This window comes from Aotus nancymaae, unplaced genomic scaffold, assembly GCF_030222135.1.
Source record: "Aotus nancymaae isolate 86718 unplaced genomic scaffold, 86718_ANA_hifiasm-v0.15.2.pri h1tg000007l, whole genome shotgun sequence".
NCBI classification, from domain to species: Eukaryota; Metazoa; Chordata; class Mammalia; order Primates; family Aotidae; genus Aotus; species Aotus nancymaae.
Window position 1 is genome coordinate 18,431,491 of NW_026988418.1, and position 22,918 is coordinate 18,454,408.

Consider the following 22,918-nt stretch of genomic DNA (forward strand, 5'->3'; position numbering starts at 1 on the left):
TCTTTCCCCTTTTCATCCTCCTGCCTGGTACACAATAGGTGTTTACTGGATGCTTGTCCAGTTGAGTTCTTGAACATGGTGTGTAAAAGGAATCTTTGCAAATCGAATCTTTTGAAACACTGAGCTTGTCCCTGCCATGGAATTCTGAATGTACCTATATGAAGTCTTTGCAAACTTAAAACCTGAATCTTTGCAATATAAATCCCTTGAAATGCATGTAGGCTGGATATCAAAAGCAAGCAGTATCTTCAAGCAACAGCTAGTTGGTAAGGTCAGTGTGCAGGGTGCATAAAGGGCAGAGGTGGGAGGGGATCCAGGCTAAGTTTAGAAGGCTGCCAGGCAGGTTAAGGCCGGTGGAAAGAATGCGGTAGGGAGTGAGGAGTCCACAGTAGGATTGATTCAGAAGGTTTACTGGTCCGCAGGTGACAAGAAGGACCCAGGAAACACTGAAAAGTTAGGCCCAGCAGAACTCCCACGCAGGGTGAGAGGCGGGAGAGGAGGTGCCTCCAGAGCGCCGGCTGCCTTCCACCCAGTTAGGATTTGGGAATTTTTTTCTTCCCTCTGCGCGTGATCTGACGCTGTTTGGGGAGGGCGAGGCCGAAACCTGATCCTCCAGTCCGGGGGTTCCGTTAATGTTTAATCAGATAGGATCGTCCGATGGGGCTCTGGTGGCGTGATCTCCGCGCCCCAGGCTTCAAGCACCCACATCCTAGGTTTCCGCAGTGGCGTCGAGGCGCGCAGGGTTGCAGGCGGGCGTCGCCGCTCAGTTCAGGGTCTGAGCCTGGAGGAGTGAGCCAGGCAGTGAGACTGTCTTGGGCCGGGACGCGTCATTGCAGCGCACAGCTTCCAGCCAGGACTTCGCGCGCCCCTTCGCACGCCCTGCCCCTGAACTCCAGCTCCTGCACAGTCCTCCCCACTGCAAGGCACAAGGCGCCGCGGGCGTGGATCGCGCACAGCTTCTAGGTCTCCTCTCCAGGACCGCAACCTCTCCTTTAGCCCTGATGGGCACCGTCAGCTTCAGGCAGCTGTGGTGGCCGCTGCCACTGCTGCTGCTGCTGCTCCTGGGCCCCGCAGGCGCCCGTGCGCAGGAGGACGACGACGGCGACTACGAAGAGCTGGTGCTAGCCTTGCGTTCCGAGGAGGACGGCCTGGCCGACGCGCTCCAGCACGGAGCCACCGCCACCTTCCACCGCTGCGCCAAGGTGAGGGCTCAGGGGTGGGAGGCCAGGGCGAACCTGCAGCCGGGACGGTCAGGTGTGCTGTTTCCTCTCGGGCCTCAGTTTCCTCCCATGTAAGGGAGTGGAGAGCAGGTCTCCGAGGGCTCTTTGCTTGCCACGATCTTTGGGACTGCAGGCAAGGCGGCAGGGGAGGACGGGTCGTGGTGGAGAGAGGGGACAGTCGGCTCTTTGGGGACGCGCTGGGGCGTGCGGCTGCGCTAATCAGTGGGAAGGTTCGCGGGGGTGGGAGACTGGGAGGCCAAGAGAGGGCTAGCAGAGCACTGCCAGGATCTCCTGCCCAGATTTCACTTTCCGCCCCGCCGCCGCACAGGTGGGTGAAGGAGTTAATGCCTGGAACGCACTGGGAACGGCACCGGGCGCAGAGGAAGCGGGCTTGCTATTATTGTGCGTTCTGATTTGGTTTGGTTAAATATGGGCAGTGGAGGGTGAAGGGCCTGGAGCCGAGACAGGGGCGGGGTGGGAAGGACGACAGACGCTGGGAGCGCGAGGCAATTTCTTTATGGACCCAGAACTCATGCTCTAAGAGTCCATCTGTTTCAGCTGAAGAAAAGAACCAGCTGAAGGGCCGGGGCAGTAGGGGCGGAGTTATTCTCGAGGCCCATTGGTGTCCTTTAGAACTCAGGCAGGGAAGGGCCCTTGGTGCTCTGGGGCCAGAGGTGGCGCGCCTGGTGCTGGGACCCCGGAGCTGAGCCCCAGCCCCGCTGGCTGCCTGGCTGCCGATGGCGGGGGCGAGTTTGCTCAACAACTCTGCCTGCATCAGGCCCTCAGGCTCTGGGAAGCTTCTTTCCGGGGCGGGGCCGCTAGTTTTTTTCTAAGTATTACCAGCCCAGGACTTGGCTGAGGTTCTGTGTCCCCCAGCTTAGAGTCAGATCTGGGTCTGAATCCTGCCTTCCTCTCACTAGCTCACTAGCTGTGGTGCCTGACGAGTCACCTAACCTTGAGCTCCATTGCCTGATCTTTAAAAGGGAAGCGACAATCCTCCCTAAGTGTTCAGTGGCAGCAGGTGGGGAGATGAGGGAAAGTTCTGTTGACCCCGAGTGACCTCATGATGCAAGCCCAGGGAGGGATTACTTGCAGTTTTGTCCCTGTCTGCGGTGTGACCTGTTGGTGACATCGTCTCCAAACCACAGCTCCTGGGGCAGAGGGGAAAATTCTGCCACTCACAGCTGCCGGCCCACCCTTCTGTCTGAGTGTGCTGAGTGGCAGGATGGCGTGCCCTTACTCAGCTCAGTATAGCTCTCTTCCTTGTTCCCTGCGCCTTTGACCTTCTAGACGGAGGTTGTGGGGTTGTGTCCATGATAAGAAGGGACATATCAAATTACCACTGCTCCAAAAAACCTGTTCTGGAAGTAGCGAGTACCCCATCCTGAGAGGTGAGTAGGCAGAGGCTGCATGACCACCTGAACCAAGCCCTTGGGCATGTTTCTTCTCTGGTGGAAATTTGGAACACACACCTCCTCAAGTTTATTTATTCATTCATTCAATGGATATTTTGTGGGACTCAAAATTAGAATGAAAATGTTTTTTGGCAAGCAGAAAAGGATTTTTAGACCAATCCTTTTCTTTTAGTCATGAGAAATTAAGGCCCAGAAAAAGGAGGTGCATCCCGAGTGCATTAGAACTGGGTTTTCAGAACTCACATTCCACTGCACAGTGTAGTCTCCCAATTCATTCAATTTTTATTTAGCAAAAGGCATTTTAGATGGGTCTTTGAAGCATTAGTAGGAGTTTAGCAATGACAGTGTCAGGAGAATTTTATTCTAAGAGTAGGAGGTACCATGAACAAAGCTGGGAAAGCCAGAGGTGGAGGATAAGGAGCACATGCCACAGTTCTTTTTCTTTTTTTTTTTTGAGATGGAGTTTCCCTCTTGTTGCCCAGGTTGGAGTGCAATGGCATGGTCTCAGCTTATTGCAACCTCTGCCCCCTGGGTTCAAGTGATTCTCCTGCCACCACGCCTGGCTAATTTTTATATTTTTAGTAGAGATGGGGTTTCAGCATGTTGGCCAGGCCAGTCTCAAACTCCTGACCTTAGGTGATATGCCCACCTCGGCCTTCCAAAGTGCTGGGACTGTAGGTGTGAGCCACCGCACCCAGCCTCCACAGTTCTTTATCCATCTTCTGAAATGTAAAATGTTCTGAAAACTGAAAGGTTTTTTGTGATTTATTTGATGATAGCACCTGACATGAACTGACATGAGATTATTTTTAACCCATTTGTGTGAATATGCATATTCATATATTTTGCTGCACAGATTACAGTATGCAGCTCCAGATTCCTCCAAGCAGACTCTCTGATTGCCCATTACTGCCTTTCTAAAATCCAAACAAGTCTGAGGTTCAAAGCTGATTTGGCCCTAAGGCTTTGGGTAAAGGGGGTGGACTCTGTTCTACTCTGACTGGAGTCCAAGATGCATATATACAGAGATGTGGGTGATGAGGCTGCAAAGGTGGGCTGAGGTAGGGGCCCAGGAGGAGCATGGAGTTTGGATTCGATCCATTAGGTGGTGAGGAGTCAGTTCTTTCTTGCAGACAAGACGCCTTGAGCAGGTGTGTCTGCTTGAGAGCAGTTGGAGCAGACAAGAGCTAAAACCAAACAAGTCATCTGCAGACAGTGGCTGCTATAGTTTGTTTGTCCCCTCCAAATCTCATGTGGAAATTAGCTCCCCAGTGTTGGAAGTGGGGCCTAATGGGAGATGTCTGGGTCGTGGGGGAGGAACTCCCGTGAAAGGCTTGGTGCCATCCTTGTGATAAGGAGTAAGTTCTCCCTCTTATTTCCCTTGAAGGTTGATTATTAAAAAGAGCTTGGCACCTCCCTCCCTTCTCTCTTGCTTCTTCTCTTGCCATATGACTGATCTCGACACATGCAGGCTCCCTTTCACCTTCTGCCATCAGTGGAAGCAGCTTGAGGCCCTCACCAGAAGCAGATGCTGGTGCCAAGCTTCCTGGAGAACCTGCAGAACCAGGAGCTGGCTAAATCCCTTTTCCTTATAAATTACCCACCTTCAGGTATTCCTTTATATAGCAACACGAGAGAACTAAGACAGTGGCCCTGACTACTGTCTCTTTAAGAAGTGTTGCTGCCGGGTGCAGTGGCTCACACCTGTAATCCCAGCACTTTGGGAGGCTGAGGCGAGCAGATCACCTGAGGTGGGGAGTTCAAGACCAGCCTGACCAACATGGAGAAACCCTGTTTCTACTAAAAATACAAAATTAGCTGGGCATGGTGGCGCACTCCCGTAATCCCAGCTGCTCAGGAGGCTGAGACAGGAGAATTGCTTGAACCTGGGAGGTGGAGGTTGCGGTGAGCCAAGATTGCGCCATTGCACTCCAGCCTGGGCGACAAGAGGGAAACATCATCTCAAAAAAAAAGAAGTGTTGCCTTTGCTCTCTTAGTCATCCCTTCTGCCTGCATTTCTAGAGCATTCAGCTGGGAGATTTATACTACCATCACTCCTGACCTTCCCAGCAGGCCTATATCATAGGTACTATGGTCTCTATAATACGGTGGAGCTACATGAGGCTCAGAGAGGTTGAGTGACTTACTCATGGCTGCACAGACAGTAAACATTGGAGCTGGAATGCAGGTCCACGGTTTCCTGACGTCCAAGCCCATGAGTCTCTCCCTCAATTTATTCTGATTGCGGCATGGGGGAGGGGGTGGCCTTTGGGCAGGGCCTCCAGGGATGGCCAGGCCCATAGAGAGCTGGGTGCAGGTACAGAGGAGAACCTGTTTTCCAGTGTGACTCATGGTTCCCATTTCTGCCTGACTGCCACATTTGGCAGTGTTCTATAACTATGTGAATAATAATAGTTGGCCTATATAAGTTTTTAAATTTGCTTTTTGGTCTGCATTTGGTAACTTCTTTATCATTTCCTGTACTCTGTGGTGTCTTTTTTGTTGTAATTCTAATTTGTAAGTAGGGGTGAGATAAAGTACAGGTAGGGTTTGCCGGATTTCTTCCATGTCATCGTGTTCCTCCTTGCATGGGGTCAGGAGCCCTGGAGGCTGCCCGGCACCTATGTGGTGGTGCTGAAGGAGGATACCCACCGCTCGCAGCCAGAGCGCACCGCCCGCCGCCTGCAGGCCCAAGCTGCCCGCCGGGGATACCTCATCAAGCTCCTGCATGTCTTCCACGACCTTCTTCCTGGCTTCCTGGTGAAGATGAGCCGCGACCTGCTGGAGCTGGTGAGCCACGCTTTTTGGTAATGACACTTCCCGATAGGGTTGGGCCACTGCATATATGCTGGGGACTGTGCTTAGTAGGCCCACTGCTGAAAATCAGGAGGAGACAGCAAGTATGCATTGAGCACTTACTGGGTACCAAGCACAGCAACTACTGGCTTTCTGTATAGAATGCCTTTAAGCCCGGCCATGCCCCAGTGGTATGTCCATCTTCATTTGAAAGATGAGACCAAAGTTCAGAAGGGACCACACAGGTGGCTAGGGGTAGAGCCTGGATCAAACCTAGTGGTCTGCCCGCCAGCCTTTCTTGTGTCAATGCATCTGCTGCCTATGGGAACCCATAGGGACAGGCCCTGGGATGTTCAATGGAGCCTGAGTCATTTGATAAAAAAGCATGACTCAAGGGTCCAAAATTTCATTGAAGCTGCTCCTATCCAGAGTAAAGTTTCTTCTCTAGCACACAGTGGCTCTCCTCCCTCCTGGATGTCACATCTTTGGTGGAAGGACAGAAAGGGGACTGGGTATTCTCCTCACCCTGGCCCTAGTGCTTTAAATCCTAAGAAAAACTTCTTTGGTTTTGTTTTTGCCCCACCTTCTAGCCCACCCCTTTCCCTGGCCTCTTGATGAGAACATGTGTCATTTTCACACTGAATCTCCCCATGGCGGGGGTGGGTGCTTCTCAGCCTCCTGCAGACAGCGGGGCCCAGGCTCTTGTCCAAGGTCACACAGCATGATGGGCAGGTCGGAGTCTGGACCTGGGTCTCCTAGCTGCACTGCACTACTGCCCCATGGGTAATCAGCTCAGCATCCAGTGGCTGAACAGCTACCACATACCAAGTCCTGTGGGGCCACAACAGGGATTGACAGGGTCCCTGCCTTGGGAACCTGGAGTCTAAGCAGAGGAGGCTGACAAGTTAATGCCTTCCAACAGTCTACTCAACACACATTTCCCAAGCGCCTGCTGTTTGCTGCAGAGGCGAATGTGACACAGCCCAGGCCTTTCCCTTGAGCTTACAGTTCAGAAGGAGAGACTGACCAGTGGCTGCCAGTACCGCTGGCTATGGGACAATGTGCTCAGCACTGGGGAGGGACGAAGAAGGTGCCCGCATAGCACCAGATGACAGGCACAAGTCACACAGGCCGGAGCAGCTGCTCAGAGGAGAGGAGGCTGAGCAGAAGGCTGCAGACATTTGCTATCGAGAGCCAGGCTTCAAGCTGGGCATCATACCAGCCTGGTTCGAGTCCCACCGAGCTCCTTATTGGTTTGTCGAACCCTGGGCAAATGCCTTCACCTCTCTGAGCCTCATTCCCCTATCTGTAAATCAGGCATAATAATGGGAACATTCTTTTAAGGACTAAATGAGATCGTGAAGCATTCAGGAGATGCTAGGTACTCGCTGAAGTGTGCACAGGTTAAGAAGCCTCTGGGAATAGCAAGGCATCCAGGGACCAGTTATGGCAGGAAGCTGTTGCCACCTAGGTCTGAAGGATAAGGAGCGGGAATAGTTTTCCCTCTGCCCAGCTGGAGCTGGTGGCATGAAGAGGCTGCCCATGGGGAGTCACCTGAGGGTTCAGCACTTGCCAAGTGCAGGGAGTTGGGCAGCAGGGAGGCAGTGGGGCAGATGCACACTTTTTTTTTGTTTTTTTGAGACAGAGTCTCTGTCACCCAGGCCGGAGTGCAATGGCACAATATCAGCTCACTGCAACCTCCACCTCCCAGGTTCAAGGGATTCTCATGCCTCAGCCTCCCGTGTAGCTGGGATTACAGGCATGCACCACCATGTCAGACTAATTTTTGTATTTTTAGTAGAGACGGGGTTTCACCATGTTGGCCAGACTGGTCTCGAACTCCTGACCTCAGGTGATCTGCCTGCCTCAGTCTCCCAAAGTGCTGGGATTACAGGTGTGAGTCATTACTCCCAGTTGCAGATGCACTCTTGCCCCTACAACTCCTGCTGGTGCCTCCCATTGGCTGAGCCCAACTGGAAGCTGTGCAAGGGAGCTGGTGCTGCAGTTTGCACTGAGCATGCGGGAAAAGGATGGGAATAGACTGGAGGACAGACAGAATTGCCAGTGCTGTTATGTCATGATTTAGGCATGGAGTCCAAGGCTGAGTTTTCGCTCCATGTCCGCCCTGCCCAGAGCCTTGGCACAGCCTGGCTCCCAGATGAGATGTCAAGTTTAGAATCCTTCCTAAAAGGAATCCTCTGTGCCAGGTTGTGTTGCAGAGATACGGGAGTGCTGGGTTCCCAGCCTGAGCAAGGAGTGAGAAAACTCCGGCTTCTAGTCTGTCCTCCAGGGCACCAGGAGGGAGTCAGGAACAAAGTCTGAGGTCTGCCGGGACAAGGTGGGAGGCTGCTGGGCTGGGATGTGGGGACAGGTTTAATCAGGTGAGGCTGGGCTGTGGCTGTGTTTGCTGCTGTCCAAATGGCTTAAGCAGAGGCCCCTGGCCTCTCTGGCTTCTGCAGGCCCTGAGGTTGCCCCATGTCGACTACATCGAGGAGGACTCCTCTGTCTTTGCCCAGAGCATCCCGTGGAACCTGGAGCGGATCACCCCTGCGCGGTACCGGGCGGATGAATACCAGCCTCCCAGTAAGACCCCCCTCTGTGCCTTCCCTCCTCTTCTAAGCTGAATTTGTTTGCTCTGCTCTGGCCTCGCCTCCCTGCCAGTGGTTTCTACCTCTCAGAGGCTTTGGGACTCAGCACCTCCACTGACCCCTTTTCTTCTGTCCCATCCCCAACCTCTGCAGCCCACACTGCCTGCCTGCCTTCTGCTCCACAAACGCAAAAGTCTTTCCTTAAATGATCCTCTCTTCCTCCTTCTCTCTTGTTTTCCTTTTCTTTCCATTTGGAATGGCCCAGCAGGCTCCACTTACCTTGGGGAGAGGGCTAATCTGATGCTGACTCTACCTAGAGCCCCCAGGTCTCCAGAACTCCCAGTGCCCTGCAGACTGGACCAGACCCTAAAGGGACAGACACAGCCCAGTCTGGGGGCCCTGCCTAGCTTCCTGTTGTGCTGCTCCACCTGCCTCCAGCTCCATTAGGCTTTGTGGGGCTCCCTGCAAGGGCCACTTTGTGTCTTCCCTCTAGGCCTTTCCTTCCACTCTTCCCTCTGCCTGGTGTAGCCTGGCTATGGGGGGAGGGAGGAGGCGAGGCCAAGGAAAACGGTCTGCATTCTAGCAGGGCCTTGCAGGTGGCAATTATTTAGTCGGGGAAGACTCTAGATGCACCTGGTCTGAGGAGAGGATGAAGGGTTCTCACCGGACTGTGTTAAGTTTGAGGTGCTCTGGTGTGAGGTCTGGGTCTCATGCAGAGACGATGCAGTGTGGTGAGTCCATGCAACATGGGGCCAGGACGCTGAGCTTGGGGTGAACTCAGCTTCCACCCCTTACTGGTTCTTGTGGGGTCTTGGGAAGCCACTTGCTTCTATGAGCCTCACCTTCCTCATCTGTAAAATGGGCACATAACCCTGTCCCTGTCCTCATAGGTTGCTGTGAGACTCCAGTGAGGTGAAGGATGTGCAAATGCTTTTGGAACTGACAAGTTGGGAGGCTTCTGAGTTGCTGCCATGGCGACGATCAGAGCTGGTGGGCAGGGTGTGGAGATAGGGTGTGTAGGGGGGACATCTGGCCAGGGTGTCAGCAGCGGAGGTGAGGGGCCTGGCTGGTTGTGTGTGCTGACCTGGCCTGGGCCGCCTGTGGCCAGGGAGAGGATAGGCTCCTGTGTAGCAAGAGCCTGTTCCTTTCCAACCAGGCCAGACCTCTTCAGTGGAGTCCTGGAGCCCCTGCACTTCACATCGGTGCCTCAGGGACCTCCCGGAGCAGGCTAATATCAGAGACTGAGAGGGACACTGGCAGAGGGTCACAGAGACCCCGGTCCCAGTAGAAGAGCGAGAAGATCTTGCCCCCCAGGTTAGCTTCCTAGCACTGCTGTGACAAAGTACCACACCCTCAGCTGGAACAAGATGATTCTCTGCAGTCCTGGGGGACAAAAGCCTGCATCAACTGCGGTGGGCCCACATTCTCCCTGGGGGCTCCGGGGGAGAAGCTTCTCTCGTCTCTTCCATATCCCAACGGCGGCAGCACTCCCATCTCAGCGTCTGTGTTCACACAGCCTTCTCCGGGTCTCTCTCCTCTTCACTGTCTCTTAAGGACACTTGTTGGATTTTGGGTCCACCCGATGATGCAGGCTGATCTCATGTGGAGAACCTTAACCACAGCTGCAAGGACCCTTTTTCCAAATCAGGTCACAGCCACAGGTTGTAGGGGTTTGGATGTGAGCATATCTCTTTGGCAGCCACTGTTCCCTCCTCTCCCTTGGGCTAGAAGCAGACACAGGGTCCTTTCCTCCCACTAGGATGCCCGTGGATTACCCCCTCCCCACTTCCCTCAAGTGGCTGTGGGAAGTGGTAGAAATGGCAGGCAGGGGTGTGGAACCCCTTCTGGAGTCACATCAAGGTTTTGGCTGGAGGAAGCCCTCCCAGAGCTGCTGGGCTGGCGTGGGGCAGGCTGGCTGGGCGGAGCAGCAGCCTCTTCACTCACGGGGAGGCCACGAGCATGGGCACTGGAGCTGGCTGCCGCCCTCAGACCCAGACCCTGCACTCCTAACTGTGTGACCTTGCATATGTCACTCACCCTCTCTGAGCCTCAGGTCCTCTGCAAAAGGGAGGTAATGATAACCCTCACCCTGGGGGGCTGTTTAGAGGGTTAAATGAGTTATTGCTGTAGCACGCAATTATCTATCAGGTATTGAGTGAGGTGCTGTGATTTTAGCCCTGCTTTTTTTTCTTACCATTCAACAATAATGTCTTGAGCACCCACTGTGTGCTAGGCACCATATTAGGTGCAGGGGGTACAAAGATGAATGTGGGGGATGTGGTCTCTGTCCCCAACAGTGTATCCAGAAGATCAATCCATTCCTTAAACAAATACTACTTGGCACAGATTAGTTCTGGTTGGGCTGAGAGCTCTGAAGGAGTGCAGGCAGCTGTGAGCATGTGTAACTGGCAGAGGGGTCAGGAAAGACTTCCTGGAGGAAGCGCTGTTCCAGCCAAGACCTGCGGGGGCATTATTAACCAGGCAAAGGGGACGGTGTCCCAGCAGAGGAATGAACAAGGACAGAAGCTGTGCAGAAGGAACTGAGGCAGGTGAGACCAGCAGGGCCTGGGTGGCCTCCAGGGCAGATGTGAAAGGAAGAACTCGGCCAGAGTCTGAGCTTTTCAGGCATGGCAGGACTGCCTGGTGAGAGGGGATGAGCTCCCTGCTCTGGAGGTATGCAAGCAGGACTGGGCTCCCACCTGCCAGAGGCCACAGAGCTTTCTGTAGCAAACCAGAGGCTGGAAGAGGCCACTCCAAGGCCTCTTTGCCCCTGAGAATGATGGCTCTTCTTAAGGTCACCTTGCCATGCTGTCACAGGGAACAGTAGCAGCCCCTGTCTCACATGGGGGTGGGGGTGGTTGGAGGATGGAGGGGGGCCTAGGAAATGGCCTGGGGGCCCTGTGTCCTATCCAAGCTGGGCCCCTTTCCAGCCTCTCATTGGAAGGAAGCCCAAGGAGGTTCCTGCAGGGGTCTTGGCCTGTGCTTTTGCTCCAGATGTGGAGGCCATGGTGGGGTCGTGGGCTGTGTGTGGGTGTTCCAGGCTTATAGCCTCTCTCCTGGTAGTGTCTTACCAAGACACTGAGTTCACCCTGCCCCTTCGCCAGGCCCACCTGCCCTCTGCTGGCCATGCTTGCAGCCTCCTAACCCTGTCCCAGGACAGCGGGCTGGTATGGGCGGGCAGGAACTGCCTGCATTTAGAAGGGTGGGGCTGCCTCCCCGAGCTTCCACCTGCCGCTGGGGCCACACCCCAAGCCCAGGGATATGACTTCACCATGGTCACATCATCTTGCAGCGGAACCCAGGTACAGCTCCTGGAGCAGATAGTGGTCCCGAGCACAGGTGGGCCCAGAAAGGACTCTCACCTGGGCTAATGTAGCTGCAGCCTCAGCTCACTCCTCGCCCACGACGAGGAGCATAGACTGGAAGCCTGCCCAGTGGGCCTTCTGCTCGATGTGCATTCTGTGGCTTCTGTCCAGGGAGGGAAGCGGCCCCGGGGCTGTCTTCTAGATGAGCCTGTGTCCTGCAGGCTGTCTGCCAATGTATCCAGTTGTCCCGTCAGCCTGGAAGCTCTTGAGGGAGAACCTTGGGCTGCTTCCTGAGCACCTGTGTCCCCTGCAGCCAGCACGGGACCTCTGACAGGAGCACACTGGCCATGGCTTATGGGCCTCTGCCCACCTTGTCATGTGTCTGCCCCTTTGACATTCCACAGCCCAGCTCAATATCTAGTGGTTCCTCTAGGGGGACCAGCACCCTTTGGTCTCCGATGTCTTTGGGTGGGAGCTCACAGCACTCTCAGCCACCCCTTCCCAGCATAGTACCAGGCACTGGTAGATGCCCACTGATGCGTGAAAACTAACACACTCAGAGAGCAAGGACTCTGCCTTATCCCATGGCCTGGGAGGAGAGGTAGACTGCTGAGGACCTGCTAGCATGCTATAGAAGTCACCAAAGTGCTCACGGGTACTGACCAGTGGAGCTTCCTGCCAAGACTGGAGGCTGTAGGGCAGGGTGGACGGTGTGTGTGCAGGCTGGGAACTGACTGCCTTGCCCAGCCCTAATGGCATAGTGGGTGGATGGGAAGACGCAAGGCTAGGGGCTGACCTTGCCTGAAATTAGTGTGGGATCTCAGAGCAGCCACTGAATTGCTCTGTAGTGGGCTAAGTAGCGGCCCCCACAGACCCATGCACCCAGACAGAGCCTGTGAGCCTGGCCTTATTTGGAGAAAAGGTCTTTGTAGATGTAATTGAGCATCTCAAGATGGCATCATCTGGATTCTGCAGTGGGCTGTAAGCCCAATGATGTGTCTTTATGAGAGAAAGGTGGAGGGAGATTTGAGACACACAGGAGGGGCCACGTGGAGACAGAGGCGGAGATTGGAGAAATGTGGCCACAAGCCAGGGAGCACCAGCAGCCACTAGAAGCGGGAAGAGGTGACGCAGGGTTCTCCCCTGGAGCCTTCGCAGTTGAGTTTGGGAATTTGTTACCAAAGCCATAAGAAGCGAGTACACGTCCTGAGCCTCCTGCACTTGCTCGCCTGTCCTGAAATGAGAATCTCTACTCTGCAGCATATTTGGAGGATCACCGCGGGGGCCACGGAGGTGCTGTTCAGATGGCACTTCAGAAGACTCAGGAGGACCCTGGGGCAGGAGCAGGTTGACTGACAGCCCACAGGGTTGCCCTCTGGTTCCACCTGAGGCCCTGCTTCTCCTGGCTGCAGGGGTTCCAGGGCCAGGCCATTTCCACTGGCGCAGGACTCTGTGCGCAGCAACCTGCCTCAAGTCTTCCTTTGGCCTGGCTGAGAGTTTCTGAGAACCACGCTGAAGCGGAGGTGCCTCCTTCCTTGCTTCCCTTCCTCCTGCCTCCCCCTCGGTCCAGCGGGCTGGACCTGCCTTGCATCTGTGAGCTCTTGCTACGTCCTCTCACACCCCAACCTTTGTCCTGCGCAGGCGACTCCCACCGTGGGTCTCTTGCAGCTTTTACCCCAGTGCCTGCTTCTTGGAGAATCCAAATGGATCCAATTAGGGGTGATGAAGTGTAGGGCAGGCTCTCGGTGACTGTTTTCTCTGAGGCTGTGACTCGTGCAAGGCAGAAGCAGCCCCTGTGAGCTCTCCTGGTGCCTCGTGGAGTGGGGAGCACTTGGACCTGGAGCCAGGAGGCCCACACTCACACATCCTGTCTGAGCCCAGCTTCCTCTCTCTAAAATGAGCCGGCCAGCTCAGGTGCCGAGACATCACTGTTATTCTCCTTTAGGTCTTTAAATTTTGTCTTTCTCTCAGGCTCAGTGAGTGGTGAAGGGCTACAATAGGGGCTTGGTTTACTTAACACTATAATACTATTTTTTGAACCTTCATATTATTGTTGCATATTGACATTAATGTGAAGGAGCAGGATTACTCGGGTCCTTCCTGGCAGTGTCATTGCCAGCTGGCGGCCTTGGACAGTTACCTGCCCTCTCTAGGCCTCTTTTTCCTTGTCTATGAAATACAGAATAGGATGTAGCACGTGAGGATTTTTTTGGAGGTTAAATGAGTGAATATATTTACTGTGCGTTAACTAAGGTTGACTTCACGCTCATTCCCTCCTCTCCCTGAAATGTCACCTTGGAAAGACGGAGGCAGCCTGGTAGAGGTGTATCTCCTAGACACCAGCATACAGAGCAGCCACCGAGAAATTGAGGGCAGGGTCATGGCCACTGACTTTGGGAGTGTGCCCGAGGAGGACGGGACCCGCTTCCACAGACAGGTAAGCACGGCCCTTCAACATGAGGGCTGCCTCTGCCCTCACCCTCATCCTGGAGGTGGGTGGGGATTGCTCCCCAAGAGCGTTGCAGCTGTACTGCTGGGCTGCCCCCCTCCTCAGCTGTCACTGTCCCCTCCCTGCCATCAGTTGTGGGAAGGGTGTCCATCCAGCTACCTGCTGATCTGTTATGGGATGGCGGGGGGTCTTCCTCTTGTTGGTTGAGCAGGCCAGCAAGTGTGACAGCCACGGCACCCACCTGGCAGGGGTGGTCAGCGGCAGGGATGCTGGTGTGGCCAAGGGCGCCAGCCTACGTAGCCTGCGCGTGCTCAACTGCCAAGGGAAGGGCACAGTCAGCAGTACCCTCATAGGTGAGTGATGGCCCCAGACAGTGCTGGTCTCTCTCCATCGTGGACCTGGCCTGGGAGGTGGCTTGGGCTGGGCCCAGGGAGAGCTAATGTCTCCTAACCAAGAATGCTGTGGCAGCCTCTGCCGCAGAGCCAGAGAACCAGAGTGTCAGGGCTGGCAGGGTCCCCGGAGGCCACAAGTGTAGATGAAGAAACCCAGGCCCTGAGAGGGTCATGCAGGTAGCCAGGGAGCTCAGTCTTGACCCTGGGTCAGTGACCTTTTCACAATTCCACACTGCTCCCCTTTTCAAATCCGGTGACGTCTTTATGTCTTTTGTGATGTTATCTTCCATGTAGAGGGACTTGAGGTGATTTAAGGAAACTTTTTCTATCTTCTGCTTATATACCTCTGAGACCAGGGGACTCACTCACTTGCATGACTGGGCCCTGCAGGTCACCCTGGCCAGGCAGACGTGGTGGAGGAACTGGCAGATGACTTTTTCTAGACTTTTGCAGGTGACTACATTTTGTCCACCCGGCAGGCCCCGTGTGAAGTCCAGCTGAGAGCTAGGACTCCAGGGGCCTGTGGACAGAGAAGAGGGAGGGAGGGTGCTGTCCCTTCCTGACTTCCTGCCGTGACCAGACATTGAGCAAAGGCGTTTGTACAGCATGCCCTGGGGCTGGCCTTGCCATAGCTGCTAAACAGTTGATAAAACCAGTCCAGAGAGGGGAGGGGATGGCCCGGGGTCACGCAGCTCAAGCTGGTGACCTCACTGGGGAAGGTACTGGCTCTGGGCAGCAGCTTGACTTCCATTGCAAACCCCAGGCCCCAGGGTCAAACACTGCCTCTGGAGCTGGCAGAGGCAGCCCACGGGACTGTTTGAAAGGCTGAGAAAGCCCAGGAGTCTGCCTTGTGCTCCACCAGTTCTGTCCTGAGACTTTCCTACAGAGTATAGGTTTTGATATTGAATTTTAAAGGCAAGAATCAACAACCTTCTGTCCCATCAGGTGACCCCTCATACCTGTCCCACTCCTTTATTGACTGACCTCGGCTCAGGCAGGCCAGTTCCTGAAGGTTAGTGTGTGGAGGGGAGGCTGCTCTTTCACAGAAAGGCTTCCCCAGGCCTGGTGCTCTGGCCTCTGGAGGACTTCCTGGAGAAGTCCCTTCTTTGGGGTCCCAGTCAGTGCATGGGAAGCCCCTGTTGCATTACCTGGCAGGGGACAGGGGCCCAGCAGTCACTATTGCATTCATTGCCACCGCCATTTCCTCCTCTGTAAGCAGGTGATTGTGTGTCGAGTCTGAGCAAAGAGATAAGCACACAGTAGGTGCTTAATAACCAGCAGCTGCAGGCCAGGTGCAGTGGCTCATGCCTGCAATCCCAGCACTTTGGGAGGCCGAGGTGGGCTGATTACCTGAGGTCAGGAGTTCGGGACCAGCCTGGCCAACATAATGAAACCTCGTCTCTACTAAAAGTACAAAAATTGGCTGGGCAGGTGGTGGGCACCTGTAATCCCAGTTACTTGAGAGGCTGAGGCAGGAGAATTGCTTGAAGGTGGAGGATGCAGTGAGCCGAGATCGTGCCACTGCAATCCAGCCTGGGCAATAGATTGAGACTCTGTCTCATAAATAAATAAATAACTAGTAGCTGTAAATGTGGCTATTGCTCTTCATCTCCACACTGAGTGCCACTCTGCTCCCTCCCTCTGTGGTGTGAGGGGCCTCACTAGCTGTCTCCTAGGAGGAGCATGGCTGTGGGATTCCAGCTCCCCCCTTGGCCACAGCTCCTGGAGACGTCTCAGAGGCCAGGATGCAGAAGGCTCCCACACCCCATTTGACGGGGGAGAAGCTGTCAGCTCCAGGTCCCCCTGCACGTCAGGGCCAGAGCTGATTTAGGCCCCCAGTCTCCAGGCCACTGGGCCAGAGCTTACAGGCTGGCAAAGGGTTAGAACTGTCATTGGTGACAGTAGCATAAGGTAGACCATGGTCTGCACCAAAATGGGGCAGTGGAGTGCCACCGAGACCAGAGAACCACACCCTCAAGGGTGGGGAGTTATGGTATGGGGGCCCTGGGCATGGAGGCTTTCAATTCTTCAGACAATCCTGGGAGCAGCTGTCACTGTTTCACAGAGGGTGGGGCCACACAGCTGGGAAGCGGCCAAGCAAGACTCCGTTTGAGTTTGTGTGGATCCAACACTTTTGGCCACGGTGGAGGGGCATCTGAGCCCGGTCTCAGAGACTGGCAGGGGGAAGTTGGGCAGGGCCCAGCTCACTCCTTCTCATTCCTCTGAGGTTCATCTGTTTCCTGGAAAGGGATAATAAGGTTATTGTGAGGATCCTGTAAGTTCGTATATTTAGACACTTAGAACAGAGCCAGGCACACAGAAGGGCCTGGGGTTGGCTAGTTTGATTGCTGGTGTAATTGCTAGTATCTTCCAGTTTGTATTGGCCAGGGTTCTGCAGAGAAACAGAACAGGTAGGATGTATATATTAAGAGTTTCAAGGAATTGGCTCATGTGACCATGGGGGCTGGCAAATCTGAAATCCGCAGGGCAGGCCAGGCAGGCTGGCAATTCCTGCAGAATTTGATGTTGCCGTATTGAGTCCTAAGGTAGTCCTGGGCAGAATTCTGTCTTCCCTGGGAGACTTCAGTCCGTTCTCCTAAGGCCTTCAGTTGATTAGTTGAGGCCCACCCACGTTATGGAGAGTAACCTGCCTTACTCAGTATTCTGATTTAAATGTTAGTCACATCTAAAATATATTTTCGCAGCAGCATTTCCACTGACTTTTGACCAAATATCAGGCCACCAAGTTGATCCCCAAAATTAACCATCACTCTGTGGCTGTAAGGGAGGGGCTGGGGAAGGGGAGCAGGTCTCCCCAGGGGGTGACCTTGGCTTTGTCCTCCCAGGCCTGGAGTTTATTCGGAAAAGCCAGCTGGTTCAGCCCGTGGGGCCACTGGTGGTGCTGCTGCCCCTGGCAGGTGGGTACAGCCGGGTCCTCAACGCTGCCTGCCAGAGCCTGGCGAGGGCTGGGGTTGTGCTGGTCGCCGCTGCCGGCAACTTCCGGGACGATGCCTGTCTCTACTCCCCAGCCTCGGCTCCCGAGGTAGGTGCTGAGGCTGCTGCCCCAAGGCCGGGGGCGGAGGGCGGAGAGGTGGGTGCTGAGGCTGCAGCCCCAAGGCAGGAGGGCCCCGTGGGCTTCTTGTGGCCGAATCCTTCTGGCTTTGGAAGGAGTCGTCAGTGACTCCGCCATGCGGGAGGCTGGGGAGAAAGAGGCTGGAACCTCCATCATCCTGAGTCTGAACAGCAGCGGCCCAGCCACGCTCCCACATAGCGGGGCCCATGTAGCCACGCCCCCATGCCCCTCCTGGGCGCTCTCGGTCCTGAAAGTCTCCCGGTACCCGTCCTTTCCCCATACCCATCCCCAGGCCCTGCGTCCTCTGCCCAATACTTTTAGGGCCTCCCCATTGTCCAGCTCCCTCCGTGACTCCATGACTGACCACTTGAGCAAAGCTAATGAGAATGGGAGCAATTGAGGGCTCAGACCTCTCACCTGAGGAACATCCAGAGCGTGTGCCGCATGCCCGGTGCAGTGTGGCTGCGGGGACTCAGACACGGAGCCTCTGCCCTGAGGAGCTGGGGGGAAGTGGCCGTTCCTCTTCTGACCACCACTCCCCGGGCATCTACTGTGTGTCTGGTTGTCAGGACATCGAGGGGAAGGAATCTTGTTCCACTTCAAGTCTGGAACTTCAGATCTGTGTGTGCGCACTCATGTATGTGCGTGCGTGTGCGCTGGGGGCGGGGATTGCGGAGCAGATGCGTACCTGACAGTGTAGCCTAGGCCCTCCCTGGCCTACAAGAGGCTTCCCTGGCGGCCGAATTTAAAGGCATCAAGCAAACAAAGCCCATGACATCTTCTCTGCCTTGCCCTCTTAATTCCCACCCAGTGGCACTTAGGACCACGTGATAAACCGAATAGTTTCCTGTTTGTTTACTGTCTCTCCCCCAGTAGAATGTAAACTCCACAGGAGCATTGGAAATGGTGCCTGGCTATGGTAGGGACAGAGGGGAGCACCAGGGCGGGCAGGGGTGCCAGAATTCTGCCTGGGGAGTCAGATTTTCTTTAGGAGGAGACATTTGAATGGGACCCAAACAGGTGTACAGCAGGTGGCCAGCCCAGCTGGCAAGGCCTCAGTCTGCCCCTGCAACCCCTCTCTTGGGCTCCTGTCTCTGCCACCCACCTCCTCACCTTTCCAGGTCATCACAGTTGGGGCCACCAATGCCCAGGACCAGCCAATGACCCTGGGGACTTTGGGGACCAACTTTGGCCGCTGTGTGGACCTCTTTGCCCCGGGGGAGGACATCATTGGTGCCTCCAGCGACTGTAGCACCTGCTTTGTGTCTCGGAGTGGGACATCACAGGCTGCTGCCCATGTGGCTGGTGAGTCACCCCACCACCGCCTCGGCCACTGTGATGCTAACAGCCCCTTTGGCAGTCAGGGTTTGTGCCGGGACCTCCTGTGCCAGGACCTCCTGTGCCAGGCTCTGTGCAGGGGGACCAGAGATGAGGCAGGCCTCATGGTGCCTCAGTCTGATGAGGGAGGTGAGTGCACCAAGGGAACATAAGGTCAGGCCTGTATTAGAGGGAGCCCAGAGGAGGCACCTGCCCAGCCCGAGGGTTAGAGAAGGCTTCTTGGAGGAGGGACATTTGATCTGGAGCTTGATGGATGAATAGGAGTTCACCTGCCTAATAAGACAGCAACTACCAAGGCTTAGAGGTGTGAGAAGAGGCTGTCTTACCTTACCGAGTAAGGGACTGTAGGTGGCTTACCTTTCGGAAGAGAGCTTGGTGTCTGTGTGTGTGAGTGTGTTTGCACATGGGCAGGAGTCCCCTGCTGGGGCAGGAGGGCCAGGCCACCTTGGGCAGGTAGACAGTCTACCTTTGGGAAGAGAGCTTGGTGTCTGTGTGTGTGCACGTGTGTTTGTGTGTATGTGTATGTGTGTGCACATGGGCAGGAGTCCCCTGCTGGGGCAGGTAGACAGTCTACCTTCATCTTTCACCGTTCACCCCTTCACCAGGCATTGCAGCTATGATGCTGTCTGCAGAGCCGGAGCTCACCCTGACTGAGTTGAAGCAGAGACTGATCCACTTCTCTGCTAAAGACGTCATCAATGAGGCCTGGTTCCCTGAGGACCAGCGGGTACTGACCCCCAACCTGGTGGCCGCCCTGCCCCCCAGCACCCATGGGGCAGGTAAGCAGGATGGCCGGGTGGGCAAGGCTGGGGCTTGGCAGGTATGTGTGACCTTGACAGTCTCTCCCCTCTCCCTTGTCTGTGTAAGGAGGATGATGCCACCTTAAATAGGATTAAATGAGAATGGGGCTCTGAAAGGGCTTTGCAATATTTTCATAACATGTTTTTTTTGTTTTGTTTTGTTTTGTTTTGTTTTGTTTTGAGACAGAATTTCCCTCTTGTTACCCAGGCTGGAGTGCAATGGTGCGATCTCGGCTCACCGCAACCTCCGCCTCCTGGGTTCAGGCAATTCTCCCGCCTCAGCCTCCTGAGTAGCTGGGATTACAGGCATGCGCCACCATGCCCAGCTAATTTTTTGTATTTTTTTAGTAGAGACGGGGTTTCACCTTGTTGACCAGGATGGTCTCGATCTCTTGACCTCGTGATCCACCCGCCTCGGCCTCCCAAAGTGCTGGGATTACAGGCATGAGCCACTGCGCCCGGCCATAACATGTTTTTATAGAGACAGTTGAGTATGTTCTTTAAGCCCTCCTCTCACATGAACTAAAGATTTTTCTAGAGTCTGTGGTGGAGCTCCCCTCACTCCCAGCACACCCTCCTCACCCTGGGCCCTTTTTGCAGGTTGGCAGCTGTTTTGCAGGACCGTGTGGTCAGCGCACTCGGGGCCTACGCGGATGGCCACAGCCACGGCCCGGTGTGCCCCAGATGAGGAGCTGCTGAGCTGCTCCAGTTTCTCCAAGAGTGGGAAGCGGCGGGGCGAGCGCATCGAGGTGACTGCACCCCTCCTTTGTGTGTGTGTGTGTGCGCGCGCGCGTGCATGTGTGTCAGCACTGGGCCCTCAGAGACCCCCAGCAAGCCCCTCCATCCTCCAGACTCCAGCCCTTCTGTAAGCTTACAGGGCTGGTCAGAGTGGGAGTGGGACACTCCTCATCTCACGCCGTTGGGGGCTGCTGGAGAGAGCCACAGCAGGAAGGGTTTCCTGGAGGCTGCAGGACAGTGCTGGATGGATTCTCAGTGCCCATCTGGGTGTGAGCGTGGGGCAGGGCAGCGTGACGGTCAGGGACCTACCACTCTGGACTCATCCATCTCACTCAGATGTTCCATGGTTCTGGGAGCTGAGAAATCTCAAACCAGCAAAAAAGGGGAATTGGTGTTGATGCTACGGGATAGTGCACAGATGCCATCTGGCCATAGCATTTTGGTGGAAGGGCAGTGCCCAGCCAGGAGAGTGAGGAGGGGCAGGCACTTCTGGCCTGGGAGATGGTGTCCCAGTGCTCATGTGAGAGGCAGAGGGGGTGGGGTGGAGCCGGCTGGGTCCTTGCTTTGGCTTCTTGGATTTCCCTGTATATCTCCATTTTGAAATCACCCCACGTTTGGAAGAACTTTCAAGTATTCAGAGCTGCCACTTGGCAGAACAGTCTACCCTGGGCAGGAATGAGCTCCTTGTCCCCAGAAGGCTAGAAGCAGGGTCTGGCTGGCAGGGACACTGATGAGGGTGCTTGAGTTGATCCTGTCTAGTCTCTTCCTGTGTTTTCAAAGCCCATTCTAAAGCTGATTCCCATTTCTGTCTTTGACTCTCAGGCCCAAGGGGGCAGGCGGGTCTGCCTGGCCCACAACGCTTTTGGGGGCGAGGGGGTCTACGCCATTGCCAGGTGTTGCCTGCTACCCCAGGCCAACTGCAGCGTCCACACAGCTCCACCAGCTGGGGCCGGCATGGGAACCCATGCCCACTGCCACCAGCAGGGCCACGTCCTCACAGGTAGGAGGCTGGGCCTGCCCAGGGGTGAGGAGGGTTCCCTGTCTCCTTATGCATCCACTGCCCTCGAGGCTTGGTCCTCACAAGTGTGATCGGTGAGACTTGAGCCTGACTTTCCATGGCATACTCTGGTCCTGCCACTTCCATGCCCTTTGACCCTGGGCAGGTGACCTTACTTCTCCTCTTCTCAGCTTCCTCCTCCATAAGAGGGAAAAAGGTATTAGCTGCCTCACTGGGTTGCGAGGAGATGGGCAGCATCTAGGGCACTGGCCGGGAGCATGGCAGGTGCTTTGCCTAAGGTGATGCAGCACAGCAGAGGCGGCTTGGAGAGATGCCCCAGGCTGGGCTGAAAGGAGGGCAGACCTTGGTTTAATTTCACTGCCACTCAATAGCTGTGTGACCTGGGCAAGTTACTTAACATCTCTGTGCCTCATTTTCCTCATCAGAGGAAATGATGGGTGCTAAGCACTTAGCTTAGTGCTGGGACAATATAAATTCTAGCTCTCGTTACTGTTGTTGTCATCACCCATTGCTTTAAAATTTAGTCTCTGGTATAGGCAACTATTGCCTGGGGAGGGGCTGGGGGGAGTTTGAGCACCTGAGGCCATAGATCCCCTGCCTCATTGCCTCCATCTCTGAGTGGAGAGGAGATGATGTTTTCCCTGAGAAACTAAGGCTCAGAGAGGTTGAATGGCTCTCCCAAGGTCACACAGCTGGTCAGCAGCGGAGTTGAGAACACAGGACTCCTGGTGCTCAGACCAGCATCTCTTTTCTTCTTTGAGTTGTTTCTGGGTTTCATAGCTCTTGCCTCAGACCTTAAAGAGAGATGGTCTGATGGGGATGGGCACTGGAGAAGAAGTGTCCCAGCATTTTGGTATCTGAGCTGGCCCTCCTCTGCCCCGGTCCTCCTCTGCCCCAGGCTGCAGCTCCCACTGGGAGGTGGAGGACCTTGGCACCCACAAGCTGCCTGTGCTGAGGCTACGAGGTCAGCCCGACCAGTGCATGGGCCACAGGGGGGCCAGCACCCACGCTTCCTGCTGCCATGCCCCAGGTCTGGAATGCAAAGTCAAGGAGCATGGGCTCCCAGCCCCTCAGGAGCAGGTGAAGAGGCGCGTGGGGCCGGGTGGGTGGGGTGCTGCGGGGTGGTGTGTGTCTGTCCCGTGCAGCTTCTCTATGTCAGTTTGTGCCACCACCGTGACACGGGCATGCATCAGGGTGGCAGTTTGTGGGTAGATGCTGTGGGCAGCTTCAGCCATTGTGTGGACAGCACGTGTATGTGTTTGTGTGTGGCTGGGTCTGTTTTTGCTTTTGTCCAGATCAGTAAGGTTTGCTACCTGGGTACCCCACTCCACTTTGTGCAGAGATGGGGTCTCGCTATGTTGCCCAGGCTGTTCTCAAATTCCTGGGCTCAGTTGATCTTCTGGCCTCAGCCCCGCCAAGTGTTGGGATTACAGGCATGAACTATTGCCTCACAGATCTATTTAACAAACCTGGGAGGTTCTCAGGGTCAGGAGCAGCACTGGGCTCTGAGGACACAGAGCTCTCAGCCATGACCCTGAGGGGGTGCCTGAGCTGCAGGCTGAAGGTTATTAGCATGACCAGCAAGGCAAGAGAGGGCCCTGCTGAGATTAGTGAGGCACGTGCCAAGCCCTGGAATGTGAGAGCCAGGCCTTCTAGAAACCTGGGTATGGACATGGCCAACAGTTGCTCTGTAACGCTCCTTTTTAAAAGCCAGTGGGAGCTTCTTAAAAGTCAGCCCTAAGGAGTCCACTCTTAAGTGAACTCAGACTTGGTTTTAAAATGCAAG

At 55.2% G+C, this 22,918-nt stretch overlaps 1 protein-coding gene across 1 annotated transcript in view; it reads left to right on the top strand.

The window, feature by feature from the left end:
• The first annotated feature begins 273 nt into the window (after window positions 1-273).
• PCSK9 (proprotein convertase subtilisin/kexin type 9) overlaps window positions 274-22,918 on the top strand; it is a 28,049-nt gene continuing 5,404 nt past the window's right edge. The window contains exons 1-11 of the mRNA XM_012442561.2: window positions 274-1,202; window positions 5,234-5,425; window positions 7,891-8,014; window positions 13,628-13,761; window positions 13,985-14,126; window positions 17,012-17,208; window positions 18,360-18,543; window positions 19,182-19,355; window positions 19,977-20,125; window positions 20,937-21,114; window positions 22,031-22,212. Coding sequence (XP_012297984.2) covers window positions 1,002-1,202; window positions 5,234-5,425; window positions 7,891-8,014; window positions 13,628-13,761; window positions 13,985-14,126; window positions 17,012-17,208; window positions 18,360-18,543; window positions 19,182-19,355; window positions 19,977-20,125; window positions 20,937-21,114; window positions 22,031-22,212 — 1,857 coding nt within the window. The 5' untranslated portion in view covers window positions 274-1,001. The remainder of the gene's footprint in view (window positions 1,203-5,233; window positions 5,426-7,890; window positions 8,015-13,627; window positions 13,762-13,984; window positions 14,127-17,011; window positions 17,209-18,359; window positions 18,544-19,181; window positions 19,356-19,976; window positions 20,126-20,936; window positions 21,115-22,030; window positions 22,213-22,918) is intronic.